Source organism: Perognathus longimembris, chromosome 2, assembly GCF_023159225.1.
Source record: "Perognathus longimembris pacificus isolate PPM17 chromosome 2, ASM2315922v1, whole genome shotgun sequence".
NCBI lineage: Eukaryota > Metazoa > Chordata > Mammalia > Rodentia > Heteromyidae > Perognathus > Perognathus longimembris.
The window spans coordinates 66,559,175-66,573,334 of NC_063162.1; the positions used below are offsets into that span (position 1 = coordinate 66,559,175).

At 49.3% G+C, this 14,160-nt stretch overlaps 1 protein-coding gene across 6 annotated transcripts in view; it reads right to left on the reverse strand.

Moving 5' to 3' along the window:
- Nucleotides 1-306: 306 nt before the first annotated feature.
- Tns3 (tensin 3) overlaps nt 307-14,160 on the reverse strand; it is a 204,685-nt gene continuing 190,831 nt past the window's right edge. For all 6 annotated transcript variants that reach the window (XM_048339393.1, XM_048339395.1, XM_048339394.1 and 3 more), the window contains 7 exons: nt 13,216-13,311; nt 12,165-12,242; nt 11,169-11,246; nt 7,066-7,234; nt 4,628-4,696; nt 4,515-4,541; nt 307-2,969 (listed from right to left, as the gene is read on the reverse strand). In XM_048339393.1, coding sequence (XP_048195350.1) covers nt 2,825-2,969; nt 4,515-4,541; nt 4,628-4,696; nt 7,066-7,234; nt 11,169-11,246; nt 12,165-12,242; nt 13,216-13,311 — 662 coding nt within the window. In that variant the 3' untranslated portion in view covers nt 307-2,824. The remainder of the gene's footprint in view (nt 2,970-4,514; nt 4,542-4,627; nt 4,697-7,065; nt 7,235-11,168; nt 11,247-12,164; nt 12,243-13,215; nt 13,312-14,160) is intronic.

Sequence of the window (14,160 nt, forward strand, 5' to 3'; positions counted from 1 at the left end):
GCTCACACATCTAATCCTAACCACCCTGGAGGTTGTAATCTGAGGACCAAGGCTCCAAGTCAGCCCAGGAAGAAGGGTCTGTGAGGCTCCAGTTAACCAGCAATAAACCCTGAATGGAACTGTGGCTCAAGAGGGAGAACAGAGCAGGAGAGCAAGGCCCCAACTGAGTTCAAGCCCCAATACCAGCAGGGAATACAACGAAACAACAACAGGCACACACACAAACGCACACACACATTTAGACATATAAACACGTACATAACACACAGCAGGGGGTCACACAAATGCCTGTCTCATAAGGCTTACCAAGGTCATAATTTTTTATTATACTCTGAATAGAGATGATATTTAAAGAACAGAGAAAATGACTATACAAAGGATTTATAGAACAGTAATTTACATACTGGATATATATTCTTTACAATATCAGAAGAGTAAAAATAGATGCTACCGAGTAAGGCAGGCGAGGACACAGTACAGGGTCTTTGACACTGAGGGTAACCATAGTGAACATTTATTTAACATGGCTATAGCTTAACACTGAAGGAATATGCACTTCTTGAGTAGGTTAATAAGGTCCCTGGCTAGTACAAGAGTTGGCTGGACATGGTTATTTTGAACTCGCTGCATTGACTCCCAAGACAGTGTTTGATCAGGATTGAAGCTCCAGAGGCAAAATGCTCAGGAAAAGGTCCTGAGCACATAAAGTAGAGTCTGAACAACACAGATTTGTCTAACACAGCAGGAAAACCTGCCATACCACCGACGAGGCAGCTTCCTTTGGCTCCTCAGAGGGAGCTGTGTGCTTGGAGCAAAATCCTGGATGGCTTGGACCATTTTACCTTTGAATCAAACTTGCAGGGGGGGTGGTCAGTTGGAAAGGCACAGCAGGGGTACGTCTTGATTGCCCCCAACAAAGGCCTTCCCAGAGGCCCTGGCATCTGAACACAGCTGTGAACGCCCTGCCTGCTCTCATCTGTCACCGGGCCTCATCCATTCAGAAGGATACGGGACAGGGCCCCGTATCTAATTTGGATAGAAACCATCACAGCACTGTTTCCCCTGCAGTGGAGGAAAAACTGAAATGCTAGGAGCCTCAGGGGAACACATCAGGGACTTGCAGAGAATGCCAGAACATTCTCTCTAATAGCCACAAGGTGGTCTGTGAAGACCAAGGCAAACATTTGGCACAGAAACGAGGCACTTGGCATATGGTGCATCAAATAGGAGCTAAAAAGTGGAGTGGTCCTCCAGTTCACAAACATCCTCACACACACACACTCACTCACACACACACACACACACACACATCCATCAAGATTCGATTGCTTCCAACTCTGCCTGAAGTTGCACCTTCCTCTGCCAGCACAGAGAAACTACTGAGCCCCTGCCCAAGCCCAGCTTGGTAACCTGTGTGCCAGGAGTGGCCTTCTCAATGCTGGAAAGAATAGGAATTTCAGAATGGGTCATGATGGGGGGGACAACTGAAGCCCCCACAAACCACAACAGGTTGTCAGGGAAGGAGCCTGAAGCTTTGTCTTCACGTGGCCCGGCTCCATCTTCCAACTCTGGAAAATGCCAGGTTCGGCTGAGCGGCAGCTCCCACACCTCAGAGAGCTGCAGGCGAGCAAGATGGCTATTGGGAAATGTGCCCGAGTGTGAACTGTCGCTGTCATACCCAATTTCGTGGATGACACAGAGAAATGTCACCGTGCAGGGCCTATAAGGCTGGGATTCCTGTTCTCTCCCATGGGTGTCACGTGATTCAGGGAGCAGCAGGTGCTGCCGGAGCAGCAAGGGGACCCCTCACAAAGGTTATTCAGGCCTGCAGATGACCCCAGCCGGGACCACTGGGGGTGCCAAGGCTCACCCCAGAATTCCCAGGACTCCATGGAGGCCTGCAGCCCAGAAAAGGCAAGTCCATGTCCGGAGCACAGGTGGGCTGTCGGGGCAGAGCCACCTGTTGGGAGTACCGCAGGTAGGGGACGTTAAGGTGTCACCCTATAAACCACTGCTTTTCTTCTGGATAGGAGTTGGGGGGCCCACCAAGAGGCAAACATCCTGAACACTGCAGCTTGGCCACTGCAGCATAACATGGTCCTACAGTCCAGCAATGGCAGCCTATATAAATAATTTGGCATAAGTAAAATATAAATTATATAGAAATGGTATTTTTGCTTCCGTCTTCTCCCTTCTTCTCCTCCGGGTCCTTCCGGGCTCTCTCTGGTCCAGCGCTCCACTGGTGCGCAGAGACAGTCTTCCCCACCAGCACTGGGGTCTCTGGCATGGCTCACTCTTCCACACCAGAGGTCCACCAACCCCATCCTCACAGCCCATCGCTGTTCCCCTCATTCATGGCCCCTCCATTTCTGGAAGGACCTGACCTGCTCAAACCTTCTTCCAACATGCGTCCCTTTCTCAGTTTCATCCGCATCTCAGTGGTGGGAAGATCACGGGGAGGGAGATGCCAGCCTTGGGCCTCCATGTACACGATGGCTCCCGCTGAGTGGGTTTGGTACTCTTCGCCCTCCCCGATCCTGGTGTGCTGGAACACAGGGTACCTGGTGTGCCACACTCTCTCCTGACATAGCCTTTCCCCCTGGCTTCCTGGCCAGGAACCCCTGGGTCAAGCTCCTTCTACTCCAAAGTGCTTCACGGAGAAGTGGCAGACAAGAAGTTTGTTCAGGAAAAGGTTGACCCTTGCTGTCGTGACATTGTCCTTGTTCTTGTAGAATGTCAGAGTTATTAGTTTGCCTCACCCCACTGCCATCATGAACATCTATCTTGAGAGGCACCTGGTGGGGGGCTGGGCTATGAGGGGCTCTCAGATCTTCTTTGGGGAGCCGATCATGACCTTTGACACAAAGTTGACGATGGCGCTGGCTGGCTGCTCGGGGTCATGTTCTGCAAACAAGTGGCACACATTGTCTGTGGCACTGCCCTGCTTCCGGGCCACAAATCCGAAGACTCTGCAGGAAGAAAATCTCAGATTAGGAGGACCATGCATGCACACCCACAGGAGGCTGCCCCCTCCAGCCTCCTGCGAGACTGGAGCAATTTCAACCATCAGATACTGAAATCCTACCACGTGCCAAGCCCTGGCAGAGGCCTGTCCATACAACCTGGACTGAACAGGTAAGAAACCTAGGCTGCAGTGGAAAAGCTGGAGCTGGGGAGAGCCAATGACAGCCCCTGCCTGAAATCAAAGCCCAGGGTCACCTTAGTGTACTCCACTCACAGCGACCCCATGGGGTCGGAGCCCAGGTTCCTGAGTTCCAGTGCACATGGGAAACCAAGGTTCAAGGGTGGGGGCCCGACAGGCTTAGGAGCTGACACAGAGGTCCTGGCCCACCCAATCTTGGCCATCTCACCCACAGGGGCCAGAGGGAAAAAGGCCAAGCCACCTTCCCAGGTCGCTGAGCCTCTCTGGCCATGCATAGCCAGTCAAGGACACTGCTTTAACAGAATAGAGTGACTAGTTACTTCCCAAAGATCTGAAGCCCTCGGCTTCATAGGCTTTAAAAGTCTTAAGCTTAACACAATCAGGATCATTCTCCAAAACACAAAACAATTTGGCCAAGATCTCTCTGCTTTTTCTCAGAAAAGGGGGGGGAAAAAAAGGACTTTTGTTTCAGCTTAGCAGTGTCGACACCACAGAAGGGTCAGGTCATTGACACCACAAATTCCAAGCAGATGAAATCCTGCGTTCCTAACAGCCAGAGGCTCAAGGGTGCTGGGAACACAGTCCTTTGGTCCTTCAGAGCTCAGGGGAAGCTACCAGCACAATCCAGACTAACAAGCAGTCTGGGAAAGGATCCTAGGGAAGGAGAGCCCCCACAGGCAGTCCAGCCACTAAAACTGGGCAGAGGACAGAACTGTAGGCAGAACCTCCGATGCGAGGGGAGGACGGAGCCCCTCATTCAGAGGCACACATGGAGGGAATGAGTCCTCTCAGCACAATGCATGAAGAAAGCACACTTCAATCGATGCTGTCTCTCTCATGCTCTTCTTCACAGCACCACTCCCCACACCCAAACTCCCACCCACTGGAAAGGCCAAGCGATTTGTCTCATTACATATGCCCCAGCCAACGGGCACAGAGAAGCTAACCCCACCCATCCATCCATCCATCGATTGATTGGGTGCCAGACCTGGGACTTAAAAATCAGGGCCTGCGCGCTGTCCCTGAGCTCTTTTGCTCAAGGCTAATATTCCACCACTTGAGCCACAGCTCCACTTTTGACTTTTATAAGTTCATTAGAGATAAGAGTCTCATGGACTTTCCTGCCCGAGCTGGCTTTCAACTGCAATCCTCACAACTCAACCTCCTGAGTAGGATTACAGGTTGGAGCCACTAGTACCTAGCCTGTTTGTATTTCCAAGCAAACAATCTTATTGATCTGACTCAGTGGTTTTATTATAAGGAATCTGTTTTGGAAAGCTGGGACCAAATTCAACTTTGGTCTATGATTCTAAACAGAGAGAAAATGTGAAAAATAAAGGCTGTGACTTACTTGGAGGAAGGACCATCTTTGATCCACCTTAGAATTAAAGAGAAAAGAGGTTAATTTTTTAATTAAAAAGGTAAGACAAAGGATATGTCTCAATCAAAATGCAAGCTTCTTACTTCCGGTCTTGCGGGTCCAAAGCACAGAAAATCACGCTGCTCACGGGGTAATGCCTCCGGAAGAAGAGCCTGTGGGGTACATTGAATAGAGAGTGCTCCTGTTACTGGGGTGCTAGGGGAGATGGCACTCCCCGCTTCCCCAGAGGTGAAGATCAGTGAGATGGAAGCTGGCTGATACCTCAATTTGTCAATTGGGGAGAAAGACAAGCTATGTGCTTGGGAACTGTCATTGGCAGAAACGCAGAGGATGCACCAGCCATGTGGGCATGTGGGATCGCGTCAAGGAGCGCCTAGGGACTTCAGGGGAAAGACAGGCACCAGTGAGGCCTGGCCCCCAGGCCCCTCCAGCCTCCTGCTCTCATAGCTGGCACCCATGCCAATCCAGGGAGAAGCCATGTGGGAGCCTCAAGGCCACTCACAAGGCCAGGCCAGGTCTGGCACCTTCCCTCAGCTCTTCTTATCTGTATTGCTGAATTCCCAGGTTTCCTTTTTTTTTTTCTTTTTTTCTTTTTTCTTTTGGTGCTGGTACTGGGACTTGAACACAAGGCCTGGGTGCTGTCTTAGCCTTTTCGCTGAAGGCTGGTGCTCTTCCCTTTTTGAGCCACAGTTCCACTCCCGTTTTGGTGGTTAACTGGAAATAAGAGTCTCATGGACTTTCCAGCCCAGGCTGGCTTCAAAATGGAAATTCTCAGATCTCAGCCTCACAAATAGGATCACAGGTGCAAGCCACATGCACCCATCCCCAAGTACATTAGAGGGAAGACATTTGCCCATGGTCACCGCTAATAATCAGGAGGAGGGAACACTGAGCTCTGAGTCAACCAGCTAAGCCTAAGACTTGCCCTTGGTTCCTGTCTTATCAGGTAAAGGAGTACAAGCAAAATCTGCCCAAACTTGCTTCATCCTAAAACAATGGATGGAAGACCCTGTATTCAACTTCACCCAGTTTAGGCAGAATGCAAGTGACCACTTAGGGAACAGGCCTAGAGCACTGCTGGGGAAGGAACCGCAGGGGGAAGCTCTGTGCACAACGCACATGGGTCTGTGCAGCGTCCTGTGGTGTGTCTGTCTGTTCCTCAGGGGTCCTGCCACCTCCTCCCTGTGACATGGCTGGCAAGCTGCCTTCCTTGTTAATCACATAGGCTAAGACCCTAACTAGCACCTGACAGTTACATTGAAATATCCTGACCTCAGACCAAAAGCACCCCAAAGATAACGGGGGGAGGGTGGGGGCAAGCCTATGACAGTGTGCTCCCCACAGCCTGGGGCTCAATCGATGTCTGCACCAGCAGAGCCAAAGCAGCAAGCTCAGAGAACAAAGGCCTTTATGTCTGGTCAAAGGGAACAATGTATATGAAGGTCCTACTCTTACCTGTAAACTGTGGGCATCAATTACTCACTAGATACTATGTTGAAAATGAACTACACAACTTGTGAATTGGGATGGGAGGGAAAAACTGGGAGAGAGTAAGGGAAGGGATTACATTGTCCAAAAAGAAATGTTCTTTTTACCTGACCTATGTAAATGTAACCCCTCTGTACATCACCTTTATAATAACAATTTTAAAAAATCTTAAAAACAAACAAAAAAACAATGCTAGCTAGGCATGCTGGCTCACATCTGTAATCCCAGTTACTCAGGAAACTGAGATCTGAGAATCAAAGCCAGCAAAGGGAGATAAAACCACCACAAGACACTTATCTCTAATTGACCAGCAGTTCTGCCATAAGGCCAGAAATGGAGCTGTGGCTCAAGTAGCAGAGCTCCAGTCTTAAGCAAAAAAGCCAAGCTAGAACACTAGGCCCTGAGTTCAAGCCCTAGTACTGGCACAAAGAGGAAAAAAAGTAAGGATGGTGATCGGGAAAATAGATTTAACCAGTCTCACAGTGTTTCTAAAACAGTGGTTAAAGTCAGGTACTCGTGGCTCATGCTAGTAATCCTAGCTATTCAGGCAGCTGAGATCTGAGGATCGAGGTTCAAAGGTAGCCCAGGCAGGAAAGTCCATTAACCAGTTAACCATCTACAGTTAACCACTACAAACTGCAAGTAAAGCTGTGGCTCAAGTGGTAGAGCGCCAGCCTTAGTGAAAAAGCTAAGGGACAGCTCCCAGGCCCTGAGTTCAAGCAACAGTACAATATGCATCTGCATATGACATGTGATATTCAGAACCCCAAATACTTTGGATTCCTAAGATAAATGCCTTTAAGTGTTAATGGATTACATGTGGCTCCTAGGACCTGCATAGTAACAGGGAACAAACAGCCTAGAGGAATCAGGTCACTGAGGACCTCAAGGGCTGCTAATGACTTACCCAGACAACTATTCACACAGGAGAAGAGCAAGCAGCAGCCTTGGCCTGCAGAGACCAGCGCAACCACCCCCACCCCCCGGGCTCACCCCTCTCAGAGCCACCCTGAAGCTCCCTCTCAGAACTCACTTCCTCTGATTGTCCGTCAGCGTGATGCCCTGGGTAGACACCTTGAAGTGCACCACCGTGGACACTGGGGCCGGCTCTTGCTCCAAGGTCATGCTCAGGGCCTTCTGCACGGCCTGGTGGCCTGTAAGGGACTCCATCTCCACAGAGTTCAAGTACCATACATTGCAGGCTGTAAGACAAGGGGAGAAGCGAGGCCATGTCAGCCGTGCCGGCTGGGACACCCGTGTCTGCTGGCACAGCGGAGGCGAACATGCAGGCGGTGGGCTCATCAATAGCCTGGCAGGGTGCATTTCACAGCAGGTGTCGCTGGTCCCCAAGTCTGATGACATGGGCAGTAAGAACCAGAAGTATTTGCTCAATGGCGAGGTAGAGGAGCCGTTCTAAGACATTTTCAGGGAGGTGGTGTGTGGTAGAGTCTGCAAAACTCCAGGCCCCAGGTCCTATGAGGCCATGTGGGATGTAGATGCGAATGCAGATACAGGACGCAGAGACAATGCTGGCCTGTCAGAAGCTCAGAGTTGATGCTAGGTCTGTGGGTCGTTTCCTTTTTTTGTGCCAGTACTGGGGCTTGAACTCAGGGCCTCACACCCTCATTTGTTTTTTATTTTTCTCAGGGTGGGTGCTCTACCACTTGATCAATGCCTCCACTTTCAGTAGTTAGCAGGTGAGTGGACTGGCTTGAAATGGCAATCCTCAGATCTCAGCCTCCTGTAGAGCTAGGATTATAGGCGTGAACCACCACACCTGGCCCACTCTCTCTTTTAACCCACCAACCTCCTAGGTAAACATATAACTAACGTGGCATTTTAGACATGGGTGAGGTCAGTTTCACAATCCAAAAGATGCTTGTTCCCAGCAAGAAACAAGGCCCTGAATGGCCAAAAATGGTGAACGCCCCCTCCCCTGGAAGTATACCCACAGAGAACTCTAATAGAATGTTGGTGTCACCGGGACCAGTTTTGGCTGGTAATGTGGCCAAACTTACCAGAAGGATCCGAAGCGCCTAGAACCTACAGGTCCCAGTTTTGAGAAGACTGAGAAGGAAAACATCCCACAGCCAAGGGCGTAAGTGAAACTACAGAAGCTGCTGGGACCACACAGCCATTACAGAGGGAAAACACTGGAAACACATTCTGTCCAAAAAGAAGAGAAGCTTCAATTTGTTCTCTGGGGGAAAGACCAAGGAAACAGCAAACAGCAACCAGGAAAATTATATAGCAACACGGAAAAACAAAACGGCTCACAGGTAATTGGAAAAGCAGAGTCAAGAGTCTCTACTATGAATAGAACTATAAAACAAAGCATGTATGTCCATAAAACCCCCGCTAAATTGAAAGCAGGTTTTAGGAGGGTAAATATTCTACCTATAATTCTACACAAGGCAAGTTGTACAGAAAAGAGATGGAGCTTGGACTCAGGGCCTGAACACTGTCCCTGGCTTCTTTTTGCTCAAGGCTAGCACTCTACCACTTGAGCCACAGCACCACTTCTGGCCTTTTCTATATATGTGGTGCTGAGGAATCAAACCTAGGGCTTCATGTATATGAGGCAAGCACTCTTGCCACTAGGCCATATTCCCAGCCCAAGAAGAGAGATGGAGAAAGAGAATTTTGACAAAACTACCATGAAAATGGCCCCACTGGCACAACCTGGAATGCTGTTCACATAGACCCCACTGACAGAGCATGTGTGTGTGTGTCTGTGTGTGTGTGTGCCTGTGTGTGTGTCTGCATGTGTACACATGCATGCTGGGATTGGGGCTTGAACTTAGGGCCTGGGCACTCTCCCTTAGCTTTTTCTGCTCAAGCTGGTGCTCTACCACTTGAGCTACACCTTTGGATTTTTGGTGGTTAATTGGTGGTGAGAGTCTTCCTTGCCCAGGCTAGCTTTGAATCATGATCTTCATACTTCAGTTTCCTGAGTAGCAAGGATTAGAGGCCTGAGCTACCAGTTCCCTGCCAAGGAGTGGATTCACTAACTGGTGCTGCGGCTGTCCTGCGAGCTACCTGAGCTAGGCCTAGTCCAGGCACATCCAATTTCACAGATGAGTGCTGGCGATCTGGGGGGCTGTGCCCCTGAGACATTAAGCAGGACGGTACCCACCAGGCCCACAGTGGGAGCTCTGTGAAGCAGGGGGCCCACGCAACAGTGTGGCTGACATACTCTAACCTGTAGTCTCACTTCTGCCATTTTACCTCAAGACAACGATGCAGAATGAAGAAAAACAAAGCCAGAGACAGATGAAATGGACAACCAGGAGGAAATGAATTACATGATGGACCACTATACAATGATTAAGAAATGTCGCTTAGATCATGATCATAAAAAACAATCATGCAAAATTTGAAAGGGAAAGTGAAAGAGTGGTCTAGTGGGGGGGGGGGGGGGCGCCATAGGAGGCACAACCCCAACAAGCCCAAGAATGAAAGGAGGCAACAGGACAGATCTGTGATACTCTTCCTCCCGGTATGAGAATGGGAGGGGTGACCCAGCTACGAGCCATCGTTCTTTTCTTTCTTTCTTGTATTATCTTACAGAATACACAACACTCAGGCCAGGTACAAGACCCACAACTGGCACAAAAAACCACACCACATCTTGGGTACTTATGGCACAGGCCTTTAATTCTATCTATTCATGAGGCAAGATCCCGAGGATCTCAGTTCAAAGCCAGCCTGAGAAGTCTGTGAGACTCCATCTCCAAAGTAACCAGCATGACTCAGGTAGGAGAGCACCAGCTGAGCAAGCAAGCTGAGTGAATGGAGGCTCCAAGTTGAAACCCCAGTATCATGCAAAAAAACCAACAAAGAGCAAACAACAACAACAACAACAAAACCCACACAAAACCACAATATTTACAGGAAATCTTAGAAGTCTGGTAGAAGCATTTTTCTTTTCAGGATTATCCTACATTCCTCGACCACAAGAAGAAACAATTAAGAACTGAAGCTTAAAACACAAACAGAAATTGTTATAGAGAGTGGATCAAAGGCATCGTGGCCTCCTCAGTATCAAATGACGAGGGATTAACTGAGTAGGATTAAGTTCATTTCCATCCTATGAGCATCTGACTGCTACGATTTCTGGGTTGTGGCTTCTACGGCCAGTGAGGCTGTGGGACCAGGGGACTTCAGGGGACTTCCTCTCCTGGAGTCTGGGATCCTGAGTGAAGCAGAACGCAGTTTAGCAAAGAACACTCACTTGCAGTGGCTGCATGGCCCTGACCGGGCCCAGCTACAGCCAATCCCGCAGGCAGCATGGGCACTGACTGGGGTTCAACCGGCCCATTCTTTCCTAGAAGCTGCTACCCTATTCCTTGCCTCCACAGTGTAGTTTTCAATGTGTTAGAAAAAAAAAATGAAGATACTAGAACTGGAGGTGTGGCTCAAATGGTAGAGTACCAGTTTTGAGCAAAGAAAAAAAACAAGTGAGAAGTGTGAGGCCCTGAGTTCAAGTTTCAGCACTGGCACAAACAAAACAAAACAAGGAGATACATATAGGCTTATTATAGCTTATCAAGGAGTTGTAGCTATGAAGTAGTGCATAGATATGTAATACGACATGGAAGTATTGCTAATCCAAATTCCCACCAGAGCCAGAACCCCTTTCTCCATCTCTGCACCCACTTGTGTAAAGAACTCCTTTGCAACACCCCTTCCCCCCATCAACAAAATGGAAAACCTTCCAACAACACAGCCACAAAGCAGCCTGGTCTCGCAGAGCTGGCTGGTGCCTCGCGCAGGCTGAGGTGACTCATGTCTACTGATGGCTGGGAATGTTGTTATATCCACAGCTGGCAGGGCAGATCACCACATCCTGTCTTACTGCACACACACCCCCAACCCCCACCCCAAACTAAATCCAGAACTCGCCACTATTCAACTGGATTTGGTCTGGTCCCAAAGTCATGTTTCCAGGCTGTGATGCCCTGGGCTCATCCCCAGACAACTGCACCCCACCCAGCTCTGTGCAGGCTGCTATAAAAGGAAACTTCCTTCAGCCCACAGGAAAGAAGAAAACCTGATAAAAATGGGGCACAGGGAAGGTGTGTCCCTAAATGCCTGACTGCCCAGTCACCAGGAGAGGAAGCCACTTCCACTGACCTGCCCCCTGCTTCAACAGCTCGGCTGCTGAGTTGGTTGCGGTCTGGGGAGAATTCTCCGCCATCTCCTCCATTGGATCTGCAGGAAGGGGCAAGGAAACATAGATGTGAGTCCTCAGGAGAAACTCAAGCCACTCTGAGAACAGAGGTCCCAGACAGTAACGTGAAACAGCTTTGCAGAATGACAAAGAGATGCTCAGAGAAACCATCTGAACCAAGAGATTAGAATATGACCTCTGAATTCATGCTTATGCACAGGCAGCTTTTACAAGGCAAATCACAGCTGCACAATATACTCTGGGGACTGAACTCAGGACCTTGTGCTTTCTCCCTCAAGGCTCATGCTCTACCACTCGAGTCACACCTCCACTTCTGGCTTTTTGCTGATTAGCTGGTGCTAAGAGTACCACAGGCATTCCTTCCTGAGCTGGCTTCCAACCTTGATCCTCAGATTTCAACCTCCTGAGTAGCTAAAATTACATGTGTAAACCACCAGTGCTGGCTTACCTGTATTTTTACAGAAAATTATCTTTATATGGAATTAAATCAGCTTTAGAAAGCTGGGCCAGAGAGCCAAATCACTAATGATATGCTTTTGTTTTTTTTAAAAAACATTATTATAGATGTTTCCAAACAAACATAAAAGAGAACTGTGGACCCATCACTGGCATTCAGTGATATCCACATTTTGCCCATTTTTGCAGAATGATGACAGTCAAATCTCAATGGCGTATGGCAGGCCTGCTGCATGGATGTTTGATATTGCCAGCCACAGAGCATCATCCCCTTGGGACCCAGGAGGCAACCCCAGGTCATCTTCTTGCAGCTCTTTGGCTCAGCAAAACTCCATGGCCCTCTTCGAGCTTACTCAGAGGACATGTCAGAAGATAACATCTAGTCTACTGCCTCACAGTGGCTCCTTAAAGACCCCCTCCTCCCACAGCAGTGTGCAAGGCTGCACAGGCCAGGCAGTGCCCGGGTCACGCAGAGTACCTACCTCTCTCTGGAATAAGCAGCTTGCAGGGCAAGGCCAAGGGCGTGATGGAGTGCTGACACACCAAGGCTGTCAGGCTCCCTGTGAAGGGAACAGAGGCACACAGCATCAATAACCTCTCCTGGTGTGCTCCCCAAATGTAGGTGGGGCGAGGAGGTAACTCCAACTCTGTGTGTGTGTACGTGTGTAGATACATGCATGTGCCAGTACTGGGGCTTGAACTCAGGGCCTTGTGCTCTTACTTAGCTTTGTTTGCTCAAGGTTGGGGCTCTACCACTTGAGCCATACTTCTGATTTTTGCTGGTTAAAATTTTTTTTTTTTTTGCCAGTTCTGGGGCTTGAACCAAGGGCCTGAGCACTGTCCCTGGCTTCTTTTTTTGCTCAAGGCTAGCACTCTGCCACTTGAGTCACAGCGCCACTTCTGGCTTTTTCTGTTTATGTGGTACTGAGGAATCGAACCCAGGACTTCATGTATACTAGGCAAGCACTTTATCACTAGGCTACATTCCCAGCTCTTGCTGGTTAATTTGAGATCAGAGTCTCATGTTCTTTTTTTGCCAAGTCTGACTTCAAGCCATGATCCTCTGATCTCAGTCTCTTGAGTAACTAGGATTACAGGTGTGAGACACTAGGCTCACTGGGCTAACTAGGACTTTGATCAAGTACATTAGCCCTGCTCACCAGAGTTCAGGGCTTTGCTAACAAGGATGCTTGAAGGGTGCCCCTGGGCTGGGTGGCTCTGCCCCTCCCGGGAAGGAAGGGTACCCTGGCCCTGATGAGGCTCTGGGCTCCTCCTTGTGGCTGAGTTTGGGGTCTCCTTGATGGCACCTTGCTAGCACACACGTTTTCTACTCCTGACATGTTGCTGTGCATCTGGTTTAACAGCCTTTGAAGAACCGCTGGCCTCTTAAGGACAATACTTCCAATCTGAGGACTCTCAGTTCTGGGAACCCAAGTGAGTGAATCACAAAATGTGGACGGTAAATCTCAGGTGGGCCAGCAGAGGTGATAGAGTGTGGTGCTCCAGGTATTAAGAGCAACTGTAGGGACTCACCAAAATAAGGCTCGTTGGAACAGCCTTTCAACCGCACTCCTTTCGGGGTACACTCGATCAAGAAGTGCCGGACAAGTTCATTAGACAAATCTCCAGCTGTGAACAGAAATTTAATGATTTTATAGCCGATGCTGAGGGCTTCTACCTATAATCCTAACTACTCAGGAGGCTGAGATCTAAGGATCAAGATCTGAAGCCAGCCTGGGCAGAAAAGTTCTTGAGACTCTTAATCACCAATTAACCAGAAAAAAAAGCCAGAAGTGGAGCTGTGGCTCACGTGGTAGAGTGTCAGCCTTGAGCCAAAAAGGAGAGCAAGAGAACAAGGCTCTGAGTGTGAGCCTCAGTACTGGCAAAATTTAAAGAGAGGGGAGGGGAGGGGAAAAGCTTATGAATTCATCAGATACCTTCACTGGAGAGACTTGACTACAAAGTACTTTGTGCTCAGTTCTCTTCTGCATACCACTGTCAGGCACCAGATGTGGAGGGAGGGGGGGTGGGGGGGAAGCTGGAGTGGGGGGAGAAGCTGGGAGGCAGGGAGAGTACAGAGCAAGCCAGAGCAGATGGGACTGCTCACAATCCAGTGCCAACACACCCAAGGGCACTGGGACAGCCTGAAGGGCACCAGGGGGCCAAATGTGGAGTTTCTAAAGTTTCCCCAAATAATGTGGACGATCCTAACCGGGCTGGAAGGGGTGTGGGGAGAGGGGAGGGTATTTCAAGGTGGGTTTGCTCTCCTGGGCTGCGATTACACGTTTGCCTCACAAGTAGTCACATGTAACTGGCCGTGTTGCGTGTGTGCTTTCAATGCTTATAATTAAAACTCATAAAGCTTTTTATACATCTTTATGAATGTAGTTGTACTTCAAGACATAATGCGGCTTTAAGAAAGGAAACATAGAGGACTGCCATGCTGCTGGGTTCTTCTCGAGTCGATGGTGCAGGAGC